The sequence below is a fragment of the Trichoderma virens genome (assembly GCF_000170995.1).
Source record: "Trichoderma virens Gv29-8 chromosome Unknown TRIVIscaffold_3, whole genome shotgun sequence".
Taxonomy (NCBI): domain Eukaryota; kingdom Fungi; phylum Ascomycota; class Sordariomycetes; order Hypocreales; family Hypocreaceae; genus Trichoderma; species Trichoderma virens.
The window spans coordinates 1,809,526-1,833,606 of record NW_014013746.1 but is presented as its reverse complement, the minus strand read 5'-3'; the positions used below and the strand labels follow the sequence as shown (position 1 = coordinate 1,833,606).

Below are 24,081 nucleotides of genomic sequence, written 5' to 3'. Positions count from 1 at the left end.
GAAACGGAACGTAAAAGAAGAAGAAAAAAAAGAGTACAGATTTACAAAAATACAAAAGTCCTTGGTCTGACTGCAGGGCAGTGGCCCAAAGTACCGGTACCTGTACAAAGTTGTGTGTGCTCTGCATTCAGGTATCGGGGCAGTTCCTCTCGCGCTAACTGGCAATCTTACATTAGTGCATAGTGGGCTGCATTAAACTGAATGTACGAAATTCTTTGTCGCCAATCCGAGCAGCCTCGCATGTTGAGTCACGATCTCGAGCAACTCTTTTTGCGCCCACAAACCAAACCAACCCCGCTCACCTCACCACACCCATTCCGGCTTCTCTGAGACTGAGACAGCACAGAACGCCCCTTTAGCATCACTTGACAGCATCACGGCCATCTTTTTCGCTTGTGCTTCAACCAGAGTCGAGCCCAGTCGCACCCTTATAGCCACTTGCACGCCGCCCTCTGTCGCACAAATTTCGAGTCATAGCGCCAGACGACATCCCACCGACCATCGGCCCCTCGATAACCGCACCAAAGGCAAAACAAACCACCGCGTCGCCTACGATGCCCTCCGTTTCCACGGGCCACGCGCTCGACCTGGAAAAATTCCTCAAATCTCTCAAGGGACAGCCATTGGAAGCTTCCGTCAACAGCTTGATATCGTATGTGATTTATCAGGATTCGCAATGCGGGGCACGATAAGATTGTCGCATGGCGGCATGACATTATTGGCCGTGATGCGATAAGGAGTGGGCAAGGCAATATACTGACCGGCACTCATTGCAGCCTTCTCAAGCGAAGACAGATCAAGGGATCCGAGCCTTGCGCCATCGCCACCGCCCACATCCTCCTCCAGGTCGTCGCCCGCTCAAAATGGCACGATGTGGACAGCCTCTTGATCAACGTCTCAAGAACCGGCCGTAAGCTGGTAGACGCCCAGCCCAACGAGCTTGTCATTGGCAACATTGTGCGTCGAGTCCTCGGCCTGATCCGAGACGAAGCTTCCGAGGATCGAGGCGACACCGCCGACGAGTCTGCGAGCGAGGCGCCAACCCCGACCGATATCGTCCCGCCAACATCCATCAGCCAGCAGTGGACGACAAAGCGCTTCGAGTCGGCCAACACCGCAGCCCCGCCTGTGCGCCCTCCCATCGTCTCTTCTTATAGCTCCATCAATCCTCCCAAATCGCTGTTTCATCTCTTGTCGACGTCTCCGCCCGCCAATGGAGATGTGTCGCCCTTTAAGACCTCGGGAGCGTCGACGCCCACGTGGAGGGGTAACTCGGGCCAGATCCACGCGCTGCGCTCCGAGGTCATTGATGGAATCGAGGAAATCAAGGACGAGATCAGCCAAGTCGACGACCAGATCGCTGCCTCGGCTGAAGTGCAGATTCACCCTGGAGACTTGGTGCTGGTCCACCAGCCATCGACGACAGTCGAACGATTTATTCTCCGCGCGGCGCAGAAGCGCAAGTTTACCGTGCTAATCGCCATGGCACCACCGAGAAGACACTCAGCCGAAAACCAGCATGCGACATTTAGGAAGAAGCTGTCGGCAGCCGGCATCACAGTGGTCAACGTCATGAATGGCGGGCTCATGGCCTACATGTCACGGGTCAACAAGGTCATTATTGGAGCTAGAGCGATTGTTGCTACTGGTGGTGTTGTAGCGGATGCCGGCTCGGCGGCTATTGCCCGAGCTGCCAAGGAACAGGGTACCGCCGTCGTCGTGCTCAGCGGCGTCTACAAGCTTAGCCCGGAGAGCCCATTTGACGAGAGCTCGCTGATTGAATGGGGCGACTCGTCCACCTTTGTGAGCTTCGCGGATGGCCCCATGGTGTGTGGCGCCGAGATTCGAACGGCACTCACCGAGCTGATTCCGCCGGAGCTCGTCGATACCTACATCACAAATCTGTAAGTTGGATCTGAACTGATAGAATTACAGCCAGTCGCTAACTTTCCCAGGGGCACACATTCGCGCGACCACTTGTCAAGCCTCATCTCAGACCACTACAAGCGAGAGGATGCCGACTTTCACATCTGGGAAGAGGCCCTCTCGTGATGATGACGACTTCACGATGAATGACTACAACAATAAAGTAAAAGAAGAAAATCCGGGGCCCAGCATCCGATGACATGGTTAGGGATGCTTTAGAGAACAACAAAAAAAAAAGGATAAAATATTCCTAGTAAAGCAATCATGACATTGTGTATGAACAGCTCCAAAGGCGTCGTCACTAATAGACGTTTCTGCTGCATCTGTGCCTGGAGCCACATAACCAACCGTTAGCCGTGAGGTTCTTGCCTCTCCATATCCATATCCGAATGTGATGAAATGTGATGAAATGTGTCTTGTTGTTCATGTTAACAGCTTGTCGCTTCCTAACCTTGAACCAAAACGTCACCTCTTGTAGCGGCCGCGTCAGCGACCTCAGGCAGCCATGAGGCCCTAATTGGACGACGCCGGAGATTAAGTTGCTCCAAGGCTACTACTAGGTTATGATGCTACCCCCCGTCTGAAGGATCAGGCAATGCGCCAATCACCCTCCACCAACGACTCCCACAGGCAGCGCAGCAGCAAACGTAACGGGGCTGCGCGGCCTGTTGCTAAAGTGCGGATAGCCCGAGAGGCTCTGGAGCACTAATTGGCCGCTACGGCTGGTGCATCCATCAGCTCGACACTAGGAGGAAAATGAAGAGGCACAAGGGGATTCGGCTGAAAGCCCCGCGTAATGCGGCATGACGGGTTCAATCAGGGCATGATGTATTCCTTCGTTGGACGCTGGCTGCCTCTATACCGCAATGCATCCATGCATACGTGAGTCCAAAGGAAAAGCTGGACCATACATAAGAGGCGGCAGGGCTGCTTGTTTTGCCACTATCCTCGCCATCGCCTTTCGACGCTCACGAAACACGCCAGAGAGCATTTGGGTCGAGTACCCGGATTCTGCCTTGGGACCGTGGCCTCGCTTTCGGATTCGCTTTTAAGCCATCTGCGACTGCTTTGGACGTCGCGAGATTATCTGACCACTGCTTTCTGACCACTCAATATTATCTGGGATTACACAGCGACGCATTCTCCAGAGGAGGAGCGCTGTTTCTTTGTCCACATACACACCTCACAATAGCTCATCATCACCACCTCATTCATAATACTCGTACACACCCAGCACTATGAACTCTAATGACAGTGGCGGTGCCGCCAACAGCCGCAACGACCATCTCAGCGTCCACGGAGACGAAGTGCCTCCGCCGCCATACTCAGAGACCGACGTCTACAGCAGCGTGGGCGGCTCTCGCTCTCCTCACTCGGCATCAGCATCATCAGTAACCGCATCGGCAACAGCAGCTCCGGCAACACCATCACACAGCTTCATTGACGATGCTGCGTCGTCCACTGCGGGTGACACCATTTACACGCCTCCTCTGACTCCTCGAACCTCGCCTGGCTCTGCGCAGCCTGCAGCCCAGCTCTACTTTGACCTGAGGCCGGCTCCCCAGCGTGATTCGATCCCAGGCACTCTCCTCGTTCATACTATTGAAGTAAACGATGTCTCCCAGCCTGATGATTTTCCTTACCAGAGTGATTGGGCGGCGCGAGATGTCACTGCTCTGGATTGGTCTACCTTTATCAATTTCCTGATTCCTGATCATACGACAAGGCAGAATGAAGTTGTCATTCATAGAAAGCTGCTCGATGAGATGCAATCAGAATCTGGCAGAACCAACGACAGCACAGCTCGAGTAGAGGCTCAACTCAACCAGATTGCCGACGCAGGCAATCCCGCCAATCCTGGCTCTCTTCAACGGAGGAGAGATGTTGAAGCCACCGTCCTGCAGTGGAACGATGGCTTCTTTGGCCCTCGAGGCATCCAAGTCCGCCTCGAGCCCCAGAGAACCCCCTCGGCGCAGATGCCCGGTACCTGGGAAACCAACTTTGACCAGACATCGGAAGCTGGTCGATCTACCCAGTCTTCGCAGACTGCGGGCCGCTCAGCTCCGGCCGGTGGTAGTTCATGGGGTGGTTTTCAGATCGATGACAACGGTGTTCGGTATGGCAACAGCTTTGTGGCGGATCAAAATGGTTTGCGCATTGGGAGTTTGGTCATGGATCAGCACGGCGTTCGGTTTGAGAACAGCGCAGCACAAGGCCAGCAACAGCCAGCTGCTGCTGCTGACCGAGATATTCGCGGTCGAACAGCCTACCAATACGGCTGTGATGAAAAAAGGGACCACAAGCGTTCTAGCTCGGCCTCTTCCTCATCGTCGTCTTCTTCTTCGAGCTCTGAATCATCCATTGGGTCCCTTCCCAGCTACGATGATGTTCCTCTCAGCTCCATACAGCTTTACATAAACCGACTCCAAGATTGGACCAAACACCCTGACCAGCTCCGCACCAAGGGCGACGTCAAGCAGCTAAAGGCTGAACTTAAGAGCGTCCCCAAGTGTCGGGATGCATCCATTGAGGTGGATAAGAGAGCTCTCAAGGCACAAATCAAGACGTTGACGGCTGCTTGGAAACAGATTAAGAAAAACCAGAGAAAGGAGCGCAGGGCCCGCAACAAGGAGCGCCGCGACAAGAAGAGGGCAGAGCGGAAAGAGAAGAGGCAACATAGAAAAGAGATGAGAAAGGCACGAAAAGAAGCCCGGAGAGGCGTCAGCACTCCCGTTCCCCCCGTGCCGCCGCCCCCTTGTATCCCTCCGCTGCCGCCGCATGGTCCTGGGAACATGGTGCCTCCTGTGCCTCCCGTTCCTCCGGTGAATACCCCAGGATGGACGACTGGCACTCCAGGATGGACGACTGGCACCCCAGGATGGACCGGCAGCTTCCCATGGGGCCGCCCCAACCACCACGGGAGAGGAGGCAGGGGACACTATCATTATCATCCTGGTCCGCCCCGAGGCGGAGGCTGGGGGTCATGGACTAATAATCCCCAAGCCCCTAATGGTAGAGGCTTCCCGGGCGAGAACGGCATGTTTGGGCCACGCGGCATGTTTGGTCCTGATGGAGCATTTGGTGAAAAGGGCTTCTTTGGAAGTGATGGTCCGTTTGGCCCGAATGGTTTCTTCGGACCTGGCCAAGAGCAGCAACAAAAGCAGCAGCAGCAGCAGCAGCAGCAGCAGCAGCAGCAGCAACAAAGGCAACAACAAGAGCAACAAAGGCAACAACAAGAGCAACAAAGGCAACAAGAGCAGCAGAGGCAGCAACAAGAACAACAGAGGCAGCAGCAGCAGCAGCAAACCAATGCCTTATCTGCCCGCTCCGTGCCCGGCTCCTGGCCCGACGAGAAAAAGCAGCGGCCAAACTGGCTCCCGCACGACGACGAGCAAATGCCCCCTCCCGGCCCAAGAGCACTGGCAAAGTACCGCGCCATGGAGGGTCTCGAAACGGCCATCCAGCAGCAGGTTTACATGGTGGAGAACGCCGGGCCGGGTTTCCAGAAGGAGGGGCTGGAGAGGGCGATTGCGCAGATGAGGAAGAAGCTGGAGATTTTGAGGGTCGAGGCTGATGAGGAGTATGCCAAGGAATTGAGTGGGAACTGAGGTATATTGTATAAAAGATTGGGTTTTTTGGGGGGGTTGCTTAATGAACATGTATAAGAAGGATACTGCCTATCTAGCGTTGGATGTTTTTTTGATACCAAAGGAAATATTTGTTTTACCATAGTCACTATAAAAAAAGAAGAATGTCACTCAGCTTTTTCATCTTTCTCTACCTCTCCTTGACCACATCCTTGATTCGTACGGCAAACGCTTTTATCTATCCCCCCCCCTTTTCTCTTCCGTACCAATCACAAAGTTATATGTGAAAATGCCCCCATCCCCAGCAAAGAAACCACACAAAGAAAAATAAAACACATCAAACCATAATACATGTACATCCAAAAAAAGAAAAAGCCAAGCCTCACTCTACAGTAAATTCATTTCCCACCCATCTTCTAATGCTTACTCTCATCCTTCTCCACCAAATCGCCAACCCCCAACCCCCTTCCCACCGCAACCTTAATCTTCCTCTCCTTGCCGTCCGCCTCGGGATCCCTGCCCACCTCGCCCACGGCCTCGCCCTCGTCCACGCCCTCGCTCTTTATCGTCGCGTCGCCGCCGTTGGCACGCCCGCTCTCGTCCTTGTCCTTGTCCTCCTCCTCGTCGGCGTACCGCTTCGCCAGCTCCGCGACGTCGTCCAGGTCCAGGCGCATGCTGTAGGCGTCCTCCCCGTCGGCGTAGTACTTGCTCTCCGTCTTCTCGTTGCGGAAGCGCAGCGTGTCTTCGTACAAGTGTCTGGCGGCGACGTTGGACACGCGGACGTGCAGAGAGACGTATTTCGCCTGAAACGTCTCCACCATGGCAAGCTCTGTTCACAAATTTCGTCATCAGCACTCAAACTAGAATAGACTGCCCTCCAAAAGGGACATGCTAAAAGACATACGGCTCTGCCTCATCAGCTTCTCGGCAATTCCCAGCCTCCGGTGCGTCCGCATGACGCTCAAGCTCGTAATGTGTCCATGCTGCACGCCGTCCGTGGGCTCCTCCTCCATCTTGGCCAGGACGTAGCCGACGATCTTGGGGTAGTCGTAGGGCCCCTTGCGCGGGCGCGAGACGTCGACGGCGACGAAGCTGAGCTGCGGCCAGGACAGCGCGTGGTAGAGGTAGTACTTGAGGAAGTAGTTCTCCGGCAGGTTCTCCAGGTTGGCGTGCTGGATCAGCGGGAGGTCGGCCGTGGTGAGGAGGCGGATATCCATGGTGACTGTTTTGCTGTGGTTTGAGTCGTGGGGAGAGACGAGGTTACAGCTGGACGATGGAGCTGAGTAAGGGGAGGAAGAGGAGGAAGAGGAAGAAATACGACAACAGAGTGAATTCACAGGAAACAAGAATCCGGCGCCAAAGTGCTGCGTGGCCAAAATACGGGCAGATGCAAGAGGCAGAAGCACAGGATGAAGTCGCCAAACTCAATGGACGGCCAAAGTGTGTCTCCCCCACCAAAAGCCTTGTCCGCTGCGGGTCCGCCCGCTTTAGGTGCCAGAAGCTTCAAGATTGCGTATAAACATGGAAAAAGCAGCCTCTTTTATTTATTTACGCTATGCTTTATACTGTATAATTCTATAGAATACCGTAAGTGAAACCAGAGATTAAAAACAGAAACATCATCATTCATTGTCATAAATAAAAGATAAGCAAAAAAGACTATGGAAACCATCAAAGCAAAAGCATCAAAGCAAAAGCATCAAAAAGTCAATTTCCCTGCACACGTGCACCTTGGCTGAATTGTACATCTGTTATCTTCTCTTTTTTTTTTCTCTTTCTTTTCTCTTCTTCTAATTCTGCTCTACAGACTTCTTCTCCCGGATCGGCAAGTCCTTGGTGGCTTCAGTTGCAGAGGCCTCCTCCTTGGGCTTGCCATCCGCACTGCCATCTGCGTTGGCAGCAGCCGCCTTGGCAGCTTCAGCGGCCTTGGCCGCCTTCTTCGCCTTCTTCTTCTCCTTGTCCTCCTGCTTCTTCTTCTTGGCAGCCTCCTCGGCAGCGCGAGTCTCGGCTGAGCCACCGAACTTCTCCTTCCACTCATCAATCTTCTTGTCGTCTATCCTGGTGAAGAGATAGGCGGCCTTGCCAATCTTGTGGCCGGGCTTGATAGCGGTGGGCTCCCAGGTGTCGGGGATAAACGCCAGCTTGGTGTTGAGCTGCTGGCAAATAGACTCGCTCGTGGAGGGCATATACGGCGAAACAACAGAGGCCAGCAGGTGACAAAGGTTGAGAGCGAGACCAATGGTGGTGTAGGTTCGCTCGGGGTTCTCGGCCAAGTTGGCATTATCCAATCGGCCCTGGAGAAGGTTGTTGCCTTCTCTGCTAATCTCCATGAAGGCCTTGACACCAGCACGGATGTGCACCTTCTCCATGAGATCGACGTACTCCTTCAACAGACCGTTGACCGTCTCGACCCAGGCGGGGAAGTCAAAGGTCTCGTCCTTGTAAGAAGGAGAGAACTCGGGAACAACACCGTCCAGCTTAGCATTGACAAACTTGACGATTCGGTTGACAAAGTTGCCAAAGTTGGCGAGGAGCTCGCTGTTGTTGGCCAGCTGGAATGCCTGCCACTCAAACTGGGTATCGCTAGTCTCCGGTCGGTTCGAGAGCAGGTAGTACCGCCAAACAGAGGGTGAAAGGCCAATCTCCCTGGCCTGGTTGCCGAAAACACCAATGCCTCTTGACTTGGAGAACTTGCCGTTCTCGTAGTTCAAGTACTCGGTGGTAGACAGGTGGTTAAGCAGGGTCCATTTGTATCCGGTACCAATCTCGGATCCGGGGAAAATGACTGGCATCATACTCGTCAGCCTGCATTTCACTTAAAAGATGTTAAGAAAAAATTAATGTACGAACCTGTGTGGAAAGGCACATTGTCCTTGCCCATGAACTGATAGAGGGTAACCTCATCGGGGTTCTTCCACCACTGCTCCCACTCATCGGTATAGTTGGCCGTGATGGAAGGATAGCCGATGCAGGCGTCGAACCACACGTAAATGACCTTCTTCTCGTAGCCAGGCAGGGGAACGGGAACACCCCACTTCAGATCTCTCGTGATACTGCGGGGTTCCAGGCCCTTTGTCAACCACGACTGGGTGATGGAAACGCCGTTCTGAGGCCAGCCGTATTTCTTGTGCGCATCCTGGAACCACGTGTCGATGTCGGGCTGCAGCTTCTCGAGGCGAATGAAGACATGCGTCGTGTCGCGGGGCACGGGCGTTGCGCCGTCAATCTTGCATCGCGGGTTGACGAGCTCAAACGGATCTAGCAGGCTACCACACTTGTCGCACTGGTCACCTCGGGCATCGTCGTAGTTGCACTTGGGGCAAGTTCCCTCGACAAATCGATCCGCCAAAAAGGAATCGTGCTTCTCGCAGTAGGGCTGTTTTGTTGTCCGTTCCTCGAGGAAGTCATTCTCGTGCAGCTTGAGGAAGATGTCCTGCACAATCTCCGTCTGCTTCTGGGTCGAGGTCCGGCCAAAGTAGTCGAAGCCAATCTCGAACCACTCGTAAATGTCCTTGTGCTTGACATGGAACTCGTCGCAGAGCTCCTTGGGGGTCTGGCCCGTCTCGAGGGCCTTGGTCTCCGTGGCCGTGCCGTATTCGTCTGTGCCGCAGATATACAGCGTCGGCCGGTCGCGAAGCTTGCTGAAGCGGGAGTAGACGTCGGCACTGAGAACACTGCCGACAACGTTTCCGAGATGGGGAACGTTGTTTACATAGGGAAGAGCGCTGGTGATGAGGACGTTCTTTTTGCCCTTGACGGGCAAGATGGGATTTTCAACCGCCATTGATACGATTTCGATTCGATCCGATTCGATTGCTTGTTGCAACTGCTGAAACTCCAAAAACTCCAGAGACCGTCTATCGATATTTATCTTGTTCAACAGACTCCAAAAACAAGCGTCACGCGATTGCAAGTGACTAATTCGACCAGGGTGCGGGAATCAATCAATCAATGAAAGGCGCATGTGCAAAAACTACTACAAGATTGACAATTCGAGTCATCGCACTGCCCCGCTATCGCACTATGGCCGATGGCGGGGTGTGTCACAAAAATTCTGCCGCTAGCCTCTGCCTTTTTGGGGAGGGTGGTCAAGAGTCTAGGAGGCGTCTTGGACTGCTTAGATATCCATCTTGAGGCTCTTTAAAGAAACAAAACTCCCTACTATATTATTGTGAACTACTCCTAAGTAATACAAAAATATCCCCAAAATGTCATCTGATCCGCTCGATGACGTCTTCAATCTCGAAGACCGCTTCTACACCCAAGGCTACACCCAAGGCGTCGAAGATGGAGCCCGCGCTGGAAGAATAGAAGGCCGCTCATTCGGCATGGAAAAGGGCTTCGAAAAGTTCCTCGAGAGCGGCCGCCTCGCCGGCAAGGCCATCGTCTGGGCAAACAGACTCCCCAAGAAGACCGCCAAGCAGAAAGATGCCTCAGAAAAGAGCTCAGAGGCCTGCACGCTACCGCCGCTCCCGAGCAATCCACGCCTAGAAAAGAATGTCAAGCTAGCCTATGCGTTGGTCGAGCCAGATACGCTGTCTACGGACAACAGCGATGAGGCTGTGCAGGATTTCGATGACCGGGTCAAGAGGGCGCAGGGCAAAGTCAAGATCATTGAGAGGATGTTGAATTAGGATGGCGATTTCACTGGGGCAAAGGGCTCATATCCGTGTCAATACCCCGTCCTTTAACGGAGCGTTGTCGTACACATCATCCATTTACAACAACATAGAGGCATATAATTATCGGCATTCGTGGAGTTATGGCATCAGGCTTGGGAATATCAGAGAACCCGTGGGAGTTTATAGGAAACAAAAATGGAAATTCTAATCTTTCTTCATCTTATCTGTATTTACACAATCGATCCTATAACCCATCTTATTTGAATGTCCTGGTAGGATAGCTATTTCACCCAAGTATTAGCAAATCTCAGCCCCATTATTTGATCACAATTATGCCAGAAACAAGACACTTACCCTTCACCATATGTCTGCTCCTCGTTGAGCTCGTACTTGTGCACATCCCATCCTCCAGCCGTCAGGGTTGTTCCGCTGGGCACCGGTGGCAGGCCATCGACAAATACGTCCTTGGCCACATCCTTGGGCGCCTTCTCCAGAAACTTGGCCAGGCCCGTCTCGCCCTCCTTCTGCGCCGCAACGAGAGCCTTCTCTCCGGCCTCGCCAATCAGCTCGACCTTGGGCTGTGCGGCGCTTCCAACCGTCAACAGTGACACGGCATCACCCTGAGTCACCACGCTGAGCTGCGGGTATGCGCGGCGGACATCACGCTTCCAGTAGGCGTTGTCGGCAATATCACCAGCGGGAAGGGTAACGGGGTCGTCGAAGCTCAGAGGGTCCAAGGCTCCAGGAGTCGGGTTTCGGAAGTAAGGGTTCAGGGGGACACCGTTGGAGCGGTTGGGATCGAGGGCGAAAGCCTTGCGGAAAGTCTCCCAGATACCGGTGGACTGGACGGTTTGTTTCTGCGAGTTTCAACGTCAGCCTTTGAACGAAGCCGCAAGCCATTGCTGAGGGTAAATTGGCGCCAATTGACGCCGCAGGGGAGCAGGAACGGGTACGTCGTTCGAACCTTTGCGATGGAAACAACGCCTCCAACAGCCTTTGCTGCCGCCTGAGAAGCCATCTTGCGTGAGCGATGGGAGAGTCTCAGTGCGATATGTCGATTGTCGTCTGGGAATTGACTCGGCGTTGGTCCATCTCAACGAAGCAGCAATGTTAGCGATTCGGTTAGCCGGGGCTTTGCCGACGTCCTTCATTTGCCTACCCTGCAGCTAAGCTGGAAGAAAATCGGTCATGGTTTTTCAACGAGGCCAATTGAACCTCTTTGAAGAAGAATGAGAGAAAAAAAATTCAAAATTATGATTTCCTCTAACTTGGTTGCATATTCCATAAATTTATTGATGATTGTCACTATGTGGTGCTGCCTGAGAAGTACTAGGATTTCTGTTTGGTCACATAATCGCATGGCGCTTTTGGAACATCAATCGTAATGATCTAGTATCACTACTACTATTTCCCCATTCTCCCCTAAGATGTCATATTCGATAATTTTAATTGTCCGCTATCCGTTCTTAGATCCTCTAGCAGCATAGAGTTTCTACCACAGCTGCCAATTGCTGCGATATCACGTACAATGACATTCTCCAAAAGACAAAGGCGATATCATCTCCTGGCCATGCTGGGGACACGACGACATGCCCACGAAGATTCTTTCCAATAACCAGAACAAAGCGGAGCAAACAATTGAATCAATTCAATACTATCCCTCAGGAGACTAACGAGCAATACATACGAGAACGATGGGCCCTATACAGATTCCCAGTGCCAGTACACAAAGAAGCACGCTTGCAATCCCTGACATCCATCAACTCCCACGCCAACTTGTAAAAAAACAAAACGATTATTTTTCAAGACACACAGAAGCGATACAATGAAAGTCAGACACGACCTAGTTCTCTCCCTTGAGCTCCTTGACCAGAGCCTTGACCCTGTCCACCGTAGCAGCAGGGCCGCCAGCCTCGGCAACAAGCACCTTGCCCTCCTTGTTAACGACAAAGACTCCGCGCTGAGTTCCCTTAGGCTGCTTCTTAAGTCCAATGGCGCCAATGAGAGTGGCCTGAGGATCGCAAAGAAGGGGGTAGGGCAGCTTCTGCTTCTCCTTGAAGGTGGTGTTTGCCTTGGTGGAATCAGCGCTCAGACCGTAGATAGCGAGACCATCAGCAGTAAGAGGGTCATAGGAGTCGCGGAAGAGGCACACTTGGGTAGTGCCTGAGAATTGTCTAGTCAGCATACGTGTCGCGTCAAAGAATCCTTCACTCATGATAGGAGCGCGGATAAACGCGTTACGAGCACCAGAAGGCGGCCGGTGGGTGGCATATTCAGGGACAATCCGCACAAAAAGAGCACTGCGGAAAAGAAAAAAGAAAAAAGAAAACTTACATCCGGGTGTCGAGGCCTTGGGATAGGTAAAGAGGACAACACCGCTCTTGCTGTCGTCGACAAGCTTCTTCAGAGAAGTCGTGTCGCCATCATTGGTCTGGATCTCGCCGCCGAATCCTTCGAGGTCAATGACATCGCCAACCGCAATCTTGCCCGCGGCAGCAGCAGCAGCAGGCTTCTTCTTGTCGTCCTTGGGCTCTTCTTTGGCGTCGTCCTTGGCGCTCTCCTCGGTGTCCTTCACCGTCTCTTTCTCCTCAGGGGCTTCCGGCGCAGACTCGGTGGCTTCCTCGTCCTTGGAAGGCTTGTCAGCCTTGGCCTCGGGCTTCTTCACCTCCTCCTTGGCCTTTCCAGCAGGCTTTCTGGCCTTGGTGGCCGCCTTCTTCTTGCTCGGCGCGGGCGCGGGCGGCGCCACGGGGGCCTTGCGCTTGCGCAGCTCAACAGGCATGATACTGGCTGGACGGTGCTTTGTGGCAACGAGTGAAGAGGTTTTGGTGCTCCCGCAGCTCTCCTGAGGGATCAGAAGGGAAAATGACACGTAGTACAGGCCAACACAGCTGCGCAACGCGGTTGTAAGAAGGAGGCGCTGCAGTAAGCTAAGAGGAAAAAAAAAACAAAGAGGTCTGGGCCTGGCGGTCGTTGTGACAGGGCAAACCACCAGAAATTCTGCCGTCGCATGCGATTCCTACTCCGTACAAGCCACCTGCCCGTTAGCTGTGCAATTGGCCCTGGCAAGCTGCGGCCAATCAAGGGCCTGGACCGCGCTGTGGGAGCTTGTCGAAGCTTGGACCATTTGCTTAACGCGGAGCTCCATTGCGGAATGTAGCCGTTGGACTGGGGTTTCCGAGATAGTGACAGTGTCTGACAGGAAGTCTCCGTAGCGCTCCGAGCTTGGCCTTGATTCGCCTGTAGCGCGAGGGTAGAGCCATTGGCCAGGCACGAAAACGCACTGCTCCAGGGCTCTACTGTTTTAACCGAATCGACTACTAAAGCATACGTGTAGGTGGTATAGGTCCTAGATAGCGAGGACGGTAAGCACACAGCGCTGTTGCCGGGGAAACTACCGTGGTGCTGCTACTGTAACTGATCCATCTAACATGACTTGCATCAAATCTGCAGCTCCGGGCGCAGGGTCTATAATTGGCACCCAACATGTGTTACTCGGCCACGGTGCGGCTTGTGCCTTTATTATCGCAGCACAGATATTAATTGCTGGGCACTCGTATTACATGCTGGAAGTATTAAGTCGCACCACAAGTCTGTGGAATCACTACTGTGCATCACCGGCGGACGAATCGAATCGGGAGACCCAAGCAGGTGGACTTCAGCAATTGTCATGCTGGTGCAGTTATCGTCTTACTATCAACAAAGGTACATCGCATGCTTTTGGCTTTCCCCTCTTCAGAAGTAGTAGTATCTGGACGCAGAGTCGTATCAAGGGAAAAAATAGCTTAGTCCTTTAAATAATTCTCCGTGAAAAAAACACATCATCGGTTGGCAAATTGTGTTCTTCCTCCATTGTGAGATCCTCAGCCGCATCGAAGGCATCAACCCTAAGACGTTTTCAATTTCACCGTGCTCCAGCGTTTGAGCTGAAAACCTGCGTAGCCTCCAAGCACTTAGCAACGCGAGTTGCAAAATAGCTGTTATATCGTCGTAGCGATCATGCCGAATAAACTTTTTGGCCGCACCCTGGAAATGCGCGGAATAAAGACAAAAGGAAAGAGAAGGCCCAAACGGACCATCATCGTGGGTATCATAGCTGCCACGCCAACTTCCTCTCCATTAACAAGTGGTTATGGAGAAAACAGCTTCCGCCATTTTAGTTAGGGCACTGAGCCTGAACGTGACCACTCTGCTGGCACTTGTAGCAGATCTTCTCGCCTCCAGCGGACTCCTTAGGACAATCGCGGGAATAATGGCCAGACTCGCCACAGTTGTAGCACTTCATGCCGTTGACGCACTCACCTGCGTCGTCGTTAGTACGTAATACAAATGGAGATCAGGATGAGTGATGCATACGAGACATGTGGCCGTATCCACCGCATGAGTAGCAGGTCTTGCCGGCACCGCCGCCATAGCCACCACTGTTGCCGCCGTAAGAGTTGCCGCCAAAGCCTCCTCCGGACTTGGGGCAGCTGCGGGCAATGTGGCCCTTCTCACCACACTAAAGAACGAATGATTAGGTCCAAGCCGATAGAACTAGCCAACTATTTGGTTGCATACCTTGTAGCACTCGGTAGACTGGCCGCTGCCAGCACCTCCGGCCTGGGGGCAGTCGCGGGAAATGTGTCCCTGCTGGCCGCACTTGTAGCAGGACTTGTTGTCCTTCATGGGCTCAGTGCAGTCACGGCCTGCGCAAAATCAGTGGGTGAACGAGAGGAATGGTTAGTCAAAGTTCTCAGGGCTTACTGATGTGACCCTCGCCTAGTAACTGTTAGTAATGAAGCAACGCCAGCAAGATGTAGACAGTACGCACCACCGCAGTTGTAGCTGATGAGAAAGTTAGTAAATCAATCGACTTCTCATGTGATAAGGACCATAGAACATACCATTTAGCAGGGCCTTTGGTAGGGCAGTCACGGGCCTAAAGGATGGTGTGAATTGAATGCCTTTTTACAAGCATAAGCGTGAAATTTCACTGTACCTGGTGGCCGGTAGAACCGCCTGCACGAACTCGTAAGCGACTGACATGGTTGATAAATCCGTACATGGTAATGAGTGATGACGGGGGTGGGGATAAGGCTGAACAAAAAACGGAGAGAGGGATTGAAAATAAGAGCAGAAGCTAGAAGCTCGATATACGAGAAATGCTCCTCCCGAGAAGATAAACCATGACGTGGTCACATGGACGCGGTAAAAGCAATGCAAGGAGGTTGGAGGGGGCTGCCCTGAATCTCAAGAAAATTCAAGGTACCTGACGAAGGAAAAACGCGGGGGAATTTCAGGTGAGGTAGTACAAGTGGCAATTCATGAAACACGGGAGAAAAACAGACTCACAAGAGTAACACGCTCCTCGGGGAGTATAGTCCATGGTTGATATGGTGATTGGAGATGAGAAACGGGCTGCGAGTTCGAGTTGATCAATGTCAGCGACGACATCCGAGCTTTGAGCGTTGAGTCCAAAATGCAAGGCGATCTGCCGGCCTGAGGCTGAGGGGCAACAGGCGACCCATTTCGCAGCGCTATATCACATCGGCCACCAGGGCCAATGCAGCAAATGCCAGAATTGACGGCAGTTCTCAGGCCGAGGCGACGCTGTGAACAGGGCGGTACTTACTGGGCAGTATACCGGTCAGGAATGAAGCGTCGAGAGGCTGTGGGACGAGGATGTTGATTCCACAAATCGATAATTGGAAAAAAAACGTGTAGACGAAAAAGGGAAAAGTTTTTGACGATAGCAGCTATTGGGCCCTCAGCCTAGGCCGGTCTAGTGCGCTGCTGGCGGTGGCCCGCTAAGCACAGGCGAGCGTGGGAGGCCCTTGCCATTTCGCGGAAAAATGTTGGGCCGCCCTCAGCTGTGCGTGTTGCAGTGCCGAAGCCTGGGGAAGCATCGATTAAGCTTCAGTTATGAAGACAGGCAGCGTTCAACGTTGTGTGTATTTCTACTAGAAGTGACATTAAAATATACAATTGCTAATACCTAAAAAGGCAGCATGGAGCAGTATTTGGGAGATGAAAGTATCCATTCCAATTGTTTTCTTGTATTTCTGGGGATCTGGTGCTGCATCCACAAAACCCCCTGGCATAACAAATGCTTTCACATGCGCCAAACTCTCTACTGAAGCGAAAGGCCACTCGTGTATTTCCCACCAAACTACAACGCATGCATTTCCACTCTTGTCATAAAAAGCAACCCATAGGAGTATATCTGGCTACATTTCAATGGAGCTCATGGTGAAAGCAAAAAGCATCATCTCTATCCAACTCGTGGGGCACGTGTCCAGACATTGTTCCAGGCAGCCTTGATGTGGGTCACGTGGCCTGGCGTTTCCCCCAGTTGTTGTGGCGCGGTTTGGGCCGCGGGAGCTTCACGGTCTTGTTTATTAGCGTCAACAACAGTAGCTGGCTTCGCAGCCCAGCACGGTACAACTCAATTGGAAACGCCGTCGAGATGGACAATTGGTCGGAGAAAGGCCGGCCAGCTGTGCACGAAGCTCTCAACCATGTATGGGAAACTATTGACCGCGAGCTCCAAGACGGTACGTCGCAGCGCTATCGATATTGGCGGCAATGTCGGATTAACATGACAAAGAGCTCGAGCGGAGGGCCGTGAATTACGCCGCGATCAACGAAACATTACAGAGCAAGCTGGCCAGTATAGAAGCTCTGGAGAAGGAGAACAGGAATTTGCGAGCTCAACTAGCAGCCATTCCTTCCAGCCCTCCTACGACTAATTCGAGCACTCCAATCGAGAATGAGACCTTAGTAGGCAGACATGCCTCCACTTCGAGTATCGCGATCACCCAACCAGTTGCAACCTCTTCGACAACGAAGACATCTCCCGCTGGCACCACACCCGAAAGCACTGAACTTGTCAAGTTCAAAATGAGATTCAACGCACTCGCAGACAATTTCAAAAAGGCAAAAGAGTTTCTCCGAAAGAGGAAAGACGAGCGTGATTGGTGGATGGAGCGGGCAAAGACGTTGGAAAGACAAGCTAGGGCTGCCGAGGCGAAGCACGGTATACGAATTCTTGAGCTAGAAGAAGCCGATAATCTTCATGCGCCAAGCAGAACAGGCGTCTCTTTTGATGGCCTAGCTTCTGGACTTGAAACAATGCCACCGCCGGCTGTCCTGGCAACATCTGATAGCGACCACAATGCCAATGTAGAGGATGCACAGCTGCAATCTACTCAAGGCGATCCTGACGAGGCAGACTCTGATGATTTACCTCCCCTGCCAAAAAATGACCAAGACCTTGATCCGATTGTCATCAAGCCAGAGCCATCTTCCGATCTTCCAGTAGTGGTGTCTGAGAGAGCGCTGAAGAGGAGAAGAGTCGAAGATGGTGGGCATACAGTTGCAACAACCCCGAGAATCAAGGCCGAACCGAACGATTCCAGTCCTATTGCTGCCTCGGAACATTACCAGTTCAACGTCCAGGAAAGCATTGACCTCGATGACATAGCGCAGAGGATAACAACCCCTCGAAAGCGCAAAGACTTGGAAGTTTTGGCTGCCGAGGACGCAAATGAAACAACATTCCCGGCTTCTCGTACACCCGCAAGCCTTGGCTATGTACGATCAGACGGAGTGAAGCAGTCGGTTAAGGATGCCCGTGGTGCATCTGTGCTCACTCCTATAAGCGGCAATAAAAGAACCACCACGTGGACTGCTGATGCAGAAAAAGCTCCCCTAAAGGATACATTAGCCCATGGAATTTCAGTTTTGGCAGAAGATGGCACTCCCTACGGAAAGCATAGAGCTGAGAAGAGCTCAAAAGCCATGCCTACGCCGAATTCAATTGTCAAAGGCCGGCTGGATACGCTGCTAAACACTTCAACTCCCGAGAATACAGCCATGATCTCAAGAACTCCTCAAGCTCGCCAGCCAGGGCGCGGTTCGGTTGAAGACACACCTCTTGATCTTCTTTTCCCCGAGCCCCGGGAGCTGCCTTTTGACAAGTTGATACGGCATACCAGAAAGCGTCAAGGTCTAGGCGCAGATATAACGACCCCCTCTAAGAAATCGGATAAGAAAGCGCCTGGTCGAAGTAAATCCCCGCTCAGAGCTAGGGGGTTCGCTTCTGGTCTTCGTCATAAGCCCCTGTCTGAACTTCGGCTTGATGATTTCAAGGTCAACCCCTCGTCAAATGAGGGGCACGATTTTGCTTATTCCGAAGTTGTCAGAGACAAGGATGACAGAGCAGCCCTACGAGGTTGCACAGATATGCATTGCTGTGGGAAGCATTTTAGGGCATTGGCTCTATCACAACGACCAAATCCGCCGCTGACGGCAGCACAGAGGCAAGAAGAGCAAAAGCTGCTGGAGGACTACTTGGGTGAATTTGCCTATCGACTGGCTTCCATGACGAAAGATGAAAGGGCCGAAGTTTGGATTGAAGCCAAGACAGAAGAGCTGGCAAACAAATACGGCAGACACAGACATCGCTTCTCTCGCATGCAGTCTCCGCCCGGGTTTTGGAATGCCGATTTTCCAGACACTCAAGAGCTGGCGGCCGACAAAGAAGAAGCCTTGAAACGAGAGAAGCGTGCAATTGCAGAGAGGTATAGAGAAGCAATGCGCCCCGGTGGCATGTGGTTGTTTAGAGACGAATAGACACGGCGATTCATTATGAGACAAGAAGCATGGGGCAAACGAGCGAACGAGCGAACAAGCATTGGCGTCTGGTTATATTGGTTGAGAGCGGCTTGGTCTGAGATTTGGTGTACAGTGAATTGGCGTCGTGCTTTTAGATAACAGGTGATACCTTGTAGTAGAACTGGACACAAATGCATGGGTAACTCTCGCTTTGCAGTACATATAAACAGCTCCCATTTATCTGAAACATTTAATCAATGACATTTCATTTACAGTTGAATTGGTACTAACTCTTGTGTATCCCATCTCCAGAACCCCATACTCCGTCAAGCAGTGTATCGCATCGCAGGCTGTCGGACAATCCTCGGAATGATCCAGTCAGCGGAGGGCACGGATGCTAGGACGATCTGAGCGCGCTAACTAACTATGGCTACACAACCAAATTCTGCCTCCACAGTGACTCTAGAAGCCAGCCGCATCTCAACAGCGCTTCTAAATATCGCCGCCGGCTTCTACAGCCCATTTTTACTTCCACTCCTTGCCCCCAACCTGTTTGCTGCGGCTTTACCCTATTCAGAGCGCCCGCTGTGGCCTGATCTTGGACTTCTCATGAAGACATCTCTCTTACCTCTTTAATTCTTCCGTTTCCCCCGTTGATGGGACAATCGTCGCCATCATCCAGTCACGTTACCTCGTTGCGCAACTCTTATCCGCGTCGCGCAGCTCCGACGACACTCGCCATCTCGACTACAGAAAGGTGCCCCCTTGCTAGCTGTCGGCCCCAACCGCGAGATTGACACTGCTCTCTCCCCAACCTCCGGCAGTGCAGGTAGATGCGGGAGTCGCAGCACTGGGCGATACCCGCAACAGTACGATCCCCCAAGCCGGCAGGATGAGTAACCGCCATCTGCCGGCTGGGCAGAGCATACAGGCCACAGCCGGAGGCATGAGCGGCGGCATGGATATGAATGGAAACATGGGGGGGCCTCGGCGGAGACAGCAGCAGTATATGGCCCCGTATCACCAGCATCAGCTCCAGAACCAACACCCGCAGCACATGAATCACATGTATTCCAACTATGCGCCGTATGCTGCCCAGCAGTACTACGGCATGCCGCCGCATCAGTATCAGACCGGGGGAGTTCCGGCTCCCGGATACATGGCGTATCCGAACTACAACAGGTCCCCGCCGCCCATGCAGCAGTTTGCCCCTATGGTAGGAGTCAGCATCCCGCCGAGCTACCCTCGAGCGTCTCCTAATCCGATGACGCCGTACCAGCCTCCGCTTGCTCCCGCTCCTGGCTTGCCCCATACTCCGTCTTCGACACACTCGTCACAGCTGCTCCCACCGCACACGCCCACGACTCCTCAGACGCCTCCCGTCGTTCAGCAAGCCCCCGTGCCGGTGCCTGTTCAGGAGACTGCTCCTGCTCCTGCTCCTGCCGCCCCCCCTGTTGTTGCCCCTGTTGTCGAGTCACGCGAGCCTTTCCGTCCACCGGTGAGTTTTCTTGAAGCAATGTTGGCTGGGCCGTGCATGTTTGACTAACTTTTGGCGAAAAAGCTTCCCTGGCTGTCACGCCCCGACGTCGAGTTTCCTGTGAGGACTCCCCGATCAAAACGACAGAGAAAGATTTTGGGTGCAGACGACAAGGCAGTATCGCTACCCGCAGGTCAGTATGATGTCACCGTGGAACAACAAGTCAACCAGCAACCTGCAACTTCTGCTCAAAGCGAACTTGGCACGCAATCTCAGAAGCAAGAGGGAGAATCTACGTCTGTCTCTGGCCACGTAGAAGTCCCCAAATCATCAGGGGAGGAAAAGGTGACCAAGGCTTCCGCTACGACTGATGCATCTATTACGCGTCCGGCTGCACCCGCTGTCCCTGTGGTCCCTGTACTGCCGAAGCATGGCCCTAAGCCATCTGCTTCTGATGTGTCTGTGACGGCAGAGCAGGAAAAGGTCAATGGAGAAGTTGCAAAGTCCGAGGACCAAGACGCCGTAACTGCTGCCTCTGGCGAGATTCAAACCAATGGCACAAGCAACCCTCCTAGCCCCGTGGCTAGGGCTCCGCCTACTAGCTGGGCAAATCTCTTTGCCAAGCCGACGGCACGAACCCCGACCAATGGCTCAGGATTGAATGGCTCGGCTGGTGGAGATGCCGTGAACGGTGATTCGACAGACGCCGCAAACAACTTTCCTGGATCAGCCTTTTCCAAATCAAACGCCAGCTCTCTTGCTCAGGCAATTCAGTCATACCAAGTCGAAAACAATGATAAGATTGATTTCCTTGAGCCGCGCGGACTCATCAACACTGGTAATATGTGTTACATGAACTCTGTAAGTCTCTTTTTAAACCTCACCTAGACCATGGGGAACCAGCTGCTAATGTGTTTTCTAGGTGCTGCAAGTGCTCATGTTCTGTGTGCCGTTTTATGACTTGCTAGACCAAGTCGGCAAGAAGGCCGCTCACAGTTTCAAGAGCGAGACTCCTTTGATTGATGCCTTAATCATGTTCATGAGGGAGTACAACGTGCTCAAATCGTCCGCATCGGTTGATCAGCTTAATCGAGCTTTGAAGAGTGAAGATCTCGAACGTTATGGCGAGCCCTTTACCCCTGAGTTCGTCTATGACGCTATCAGGCAGCTTTCTCGATTTGCTAGCATGCGAGTAAGTTACGAGCTTCCTACAGCTTATTGTACACCTTTGTGTGGCTAACAACTGTTTCTGTAGCGTGGCCATCAACAGGATGCAGAGGAGTTCTTGGGCTTCCTTCTTCAGTCACTTGACGATGAGTGTACCCACGTTATGAAGGATTTGCCAGTCGGACACGAGGAAGTGCCTTCTTCTGACGCCTCTACCGGCGGATCTGTTGCGGCTTCCGATGATTGGCTTGAGGTCGGCCGCAAGCAACGCGCTGCCGTCTCTCGCTTATCCGGCCATAATACGTCAACCCCCATCACCAAGATTTTTGGCGGCCTCCTGAGATCCGAGTTTCGCGTGCCAGGGTTGAAGGACTCCATCACGACCGAACGCTACCAACCTCTCCAGCTAGATATTGGATCTCCTGATGTCAGAAACGTCGTCGATGCCCTACGCGGGCTGACTCGCCCGGAGCGTCTTCAAGGAGACTTCAACTCTCCTCGTGGCAAGGATGTCACGGCCACGAAACAAGTCTTTATTGAAACCCTACCACCTGTCTTGATCCTCCACCTCAAACGGTTCCAGTTCGACGCTGAAGGCCATGGAACTGTCAAGATCTGGAAGAAGATTGGATATCCCTTGGAGCTTGAAATTCCCCGCGAAGCTTTGTCGAGACAGAAACGCCAAAACCTAGACGATGCTTCAATGCCTAGGTATAAGCTCATTAGTGTGGTCTATCACCATGGAAAGAATGCTAGCGGTGGTCACTACACAGTGGATGTGAGGCGACAAGATGGTCGCGAGTGGATTCGGCTGGACGATACCGTCATTCGACGCATACGGCCCGAAGACGTAGCCGAAACTGGGTCCGACGACGATGCCAAGGAGATACGCAAGGATACCACATCAAATGTCACTAGCAACCGATTCGGAGCCATGAACGATGAAGACACTGGCGATGAAGACGGCTGGAAGCAAGTCACTGCGCCAACTAATGGTGGCAAGCGATGGAGCAGTGTTGTCAATGGTGGCGCTAATGGAGCTGTCAAGGAGAAGCAAGTCAAGGACAGCATCAAAGATAACAAGGTCGCATATCTCTTGTTTTATCAGCGTATATAAAGCAGCGCCTGGCTGGGTATCCGTTTACACCACTACGCCATATAATGGATTTCATGGCCGGTGGCTAATATGCACTGGGAGGCTTGTACTGGAAGATTTGTACATGATATGTACAGAATTGCATGATGTATTGATATACGGAAACCATTTACTATTGCATCCCAGGTTGGAGCCATCAACTTGGCAAAGACCGCGGGCGACAAAGGGAACAAGAAGAGAACCAGCACGAGCAAGAAAAAAAAAATTGGATGGAAAAGGTGGCAGGGGGTTGGCGGGTGTTTAGCGGCTCAGATTTGGCGTTGCGGCGTCTCGGCAGGATTACTCCATGATTTTTGTCGAGACTGAAAGAAGACGAAAAGGTGGACTGGGGAGACTGGACTCTTGCGTGAGAACTTTTGGGCCAGGGTAAAAGCGTTTTTGGGGAAGCGTTTTCTTTGCTGCTTCCAGAATTGCGTTGCACTCCTGTACAATATCACATAGCCAGTTTGAGTAATGACATGCATATATCACTGTGGGAGAAGGGGGGCTTGTTTATAATGAGCAAAGGGAGTCAAGGTTAGACCATGTCTATACATTTTTTAATACAAGAGACCTGTGTAGATCTCTAAACAACCATCGCCGCCGCTGCTTGATCCTGCTCTCCGAACCAATAACGTGCATTCATTCCATAATTTTTCGTTTCTTAGTGCTTCTTGATGACAGTCATGGAATCCAGGGCATCCTTCTCAGCGAGCTCGGCCTCGACCTGTTGCAGAATGGTTCGCAGGTAAGGGACGTCCTAGAAGCGTTGAGTGTTAGCCCCAGGGAGTCATTTTCTCGAGGCAATATTCAAAAGCGGGAGAGCTAGCCGTACCTCCTCGGGCTTGGTCCACTGGTCCTTGGGGAGCAGCTTGTGGGTGTAGCTGCACTGGATGGAGCGGCGGATGCGGTAGACGCGCTCGTAGGACTCCTTGGCGGACAGACGCTTAAGGGCGATTTGGACGGCTTCGTTCTCTTCCTCGAGGAGATCGTCGTATCTGGTTTGCCGAGGTGGCATTGCGTTAGCATCGTTCGACTCCATTTGGCGCATTGTCATGCTGGTGGAACAATTCCGGCATGATTCCTCCAGCTTCCATGTTATAATATTTCCTCCTCTTTGTCTTCATCCTCCCCATCCTCAGCTCATTGGTGACATATATCCCTCCCAAACGACACAAGGAAGCGGCAAAAAGCTGCAAAAAGGTTTCGGCATATCGTACCTCAGGCCGAGCTGGCGGTAGCCGGAAGCGCCAGCGTACCAATTGGCGGCGGGCGTCAGGGCCTTGACCAGCCAGGGCCGCTTCAGGACAAAAGGAGCGAGGGAGACCATGTCGGGCGGCTTTTGCTAGGGGGGCAAGGCGTTTGCGAAAAGCGAATTTGCTGGAGGCTTCGTTTTGAGAGGTATGCGCGAAATGGGATGATTCGGCGGGCCCTTGCAAAAGTTGGGAGAGCTCGGGATGTCACGTGGAGGGAAGACGGCCGTTTTTTTTTTTGGTGGGGTGGGATTTGTTTTTTGGGTGAGGTTTTTGGGGGGAACGTTATAGACGGAGGGGGATAACGGTGGGAAAAGGT

General features: G+C 52.7%; 11 protein-coding genes across 11 annotated transcripts; 5 read left to right on the top strand and 6 right to left on the bottom strand.

Moving 5' to 3' along the window:
• Nucleotides 1-554: 554 nt before the first annotated feature.
• TRIVIDRAFT_82068 (uncharacterized protein) lies at nt 555-2,247 on the top strand (the record flags this gene model as incomplete). Its single annotated transcript, XM_014104367.1, has 3 exons — nt 555-652; nt 777-1,904; nt 1,956-2,247. 3 exons carry the CDS (start codon nt 555-557, stop codon nt 2,050-2,052), a joined length of 1,323 nt encoding a protein of 440 aa, XP_013959842.1.
• Nucleotides 2,248-3,122: 875 nt separating this feature from the next.
• On the top strand, nt 3,123-5,688 carry TRIVIDRAFT_215486 (uncharacterized protein; the record flags this gene model as incomplete). The annotated part of the gene is made up of 1 exon (XM_014104366.1): nt 3,123-5,688. One exon carries the CDS (start codon nt 3,165-3,167, stop codon nt 5,532-5,534), a length of 2,370 nt encoding a protein of 789 aa, XP_013959841.1.
• A 241-nt stretch (nt 5,689-5,929) lies between these two features.
• TRIVIDRAFT_32946 (uncharacterized protein) lies at nt 5,930-6,730 on the bottom strand (the record flags this gene model as incomplete). Its single annotated transcript, XM_014104365.1, has 2 exons — nt 5,930-6,342; nt 6,418-6,730. The coding sequence occupies 2 exons, from the start codon at nt 6,728-6,730 to the stop codon at nt 5,930-5,932; spliced, it is 726 nt and encodes a 241-aa protein (XP_013959840.1).
• A 476-nt stretch (nt 6,731-7,206) lies between these two features.
• On the bottom strand, nt 7,207-9,322 carry TRIVIDRAFT_72728 (uncharacterized protein; the record flags this gene model as incomplete). Its single annotated transcript, XM_014104364.1, has 2 exons — nt 7,207-8,298; nt 8,364-9,322. 2 exons carry the CDS (start codon nt 9,295-9,297, stop codon nt 7,304-7,306), a joined length of 1,929 nt encoding a protein of 642 aa, XP_013959839.1.
• A 399-nt stretch (nt 9,323-9,721) lies between these two features.
• Nucleotides 9,722-10,147, top strand: TRIVIDRAFT_55016 (uncharacterized protein; the record flags this gene model as incomplete). The annotated part of the gene is made up of 1 exon (XM_014104363.1): nt 9,722-10,147. The coding sequence occupies one exon, from the start codon at nt 9,722-9,724 to the stop codon at nt 10,145-10,147; it is 426 nt and encodes a 141-aa protein (XP_013959838.1).
• A 338-nt stretch (nt 10,148-10,485) lies between these two features.
• On the bottom strand, nt 10,486-11,153 carry TRIVIDRAFT_33294 (uncharacterized protein; the record flags this gene model as incomplete). Its single annotated transcript, XM_014104362.1, has 2 exons — nt 10,486-10,992; nt 11,100-11,153. The coding sequence occupies 2 exons, from the start codon at nt 11,151-11,153 to the stop codon at nt 10,486-10,488; spliced, it is 561 nt and encodes a 186-aa protein (XP_013959837.1).
• An 825-nt stretch (nt 11,154-11,978) lies between these two features.
• Nucleotides 11,979-12,617, bottom strand: TRIVIDRAFT_19160 (uncharacterized protein; the record flags this gene model as incomplete). The annotated part of the gene is made up of 2 exons (XM_014103802.2): nt 11,979-12,298; nt 12,470-12,617. Coding segments are annotated over 2 exons (468 nt in total), but the record flags the coding sequence as incomplete, so codon positions are not given.
• Nucleotides 12,618-13,780: 1,163 nt separating this feature from the next.
• TRIVIDRAFT_167877 (uncharacterized protein) lies at nt 13,781-15,805 on the bottom strand (the record flags this gene model as incomplete). The annotated part of the gene is made up of 9 exons (XM_014104361.1): nt 13,781-14,434; nt 14,489-14,633; nt 14,693-14,820; nt 14,879-14,893; nt 14,946-14,959; nt 15,019-15,053; nt 15,114-15,133; nt 15,467-15,532; nt 15,747-15,805. 8 exons carry the CDS (start codon nt 15,498-15,500, stop codon nt 14,289-14,291), a joined length of 537 nt encoding a protein of 178 aa, XP_013959836.1.
• A 775-nt stretch (nt 15,806-16,580) lies between these two features.
• Nucleotides 16,581-18,748, top strand: TRIVIDRAFT_189394 (uncharacterized protein; the record flags this gene model as incomplete). Its single annotated transcript, XM_014104360.1, has 3 exons — nt 16,581-16,668; nt 16,794-18,093; nt 18,199-18,748. The coding sequence occupies 3 exons, from the start codon at nt 16,581-16,583 to the stop codon at nt 18,746-18,748; spliced, it is 1,938 nt and encodes a 645-aa protein (XP_013959835.1).
• An 874-nt stretch (nt 18,749-19,622) lies between these two features.
• On the top strand, nt 19,623-22,491 carry TRIVIDRAFT_113185 (uncharacterized protein; the record flags this gene model as incomplete). The annotated part of the gene is made up of 4 exons (XM_014104359.2): nt 19,623-20,228; nt 20,292-21,072; nt 21,182-21,399; nt 21,463-22,491. 4 exons carry the CDS (start codon nt 19,623-19,625, stop codon nt 22,489-22,491), a joined length of 2,634 nt encoding a protein of 877 aa, XP_013959834.1.
• A 533-nt stretch (nt 22,492-23,024) lies between these two features.
• TRIVIDRAFT_72712 (uncharacterized protein) lies at nt 23,025-23,911 on the bottom strand (the record flags this gene model as incomplete). The annotated part of the gene is made up of 3 exons (XM_014104358.1): nt 23,025-23,269; nt 23,345-23,507; nt 23,730-23,911. 3 exons carry the CDS (start codon nt 23,837-23,839, stop codon nt 23,174-23,176), a joined length of 369 nt encoding a protein of 122 aa, XP_013959833.1.
• Nucleotides 23,912-24,081: the final 170 nt, after the last annotated feature.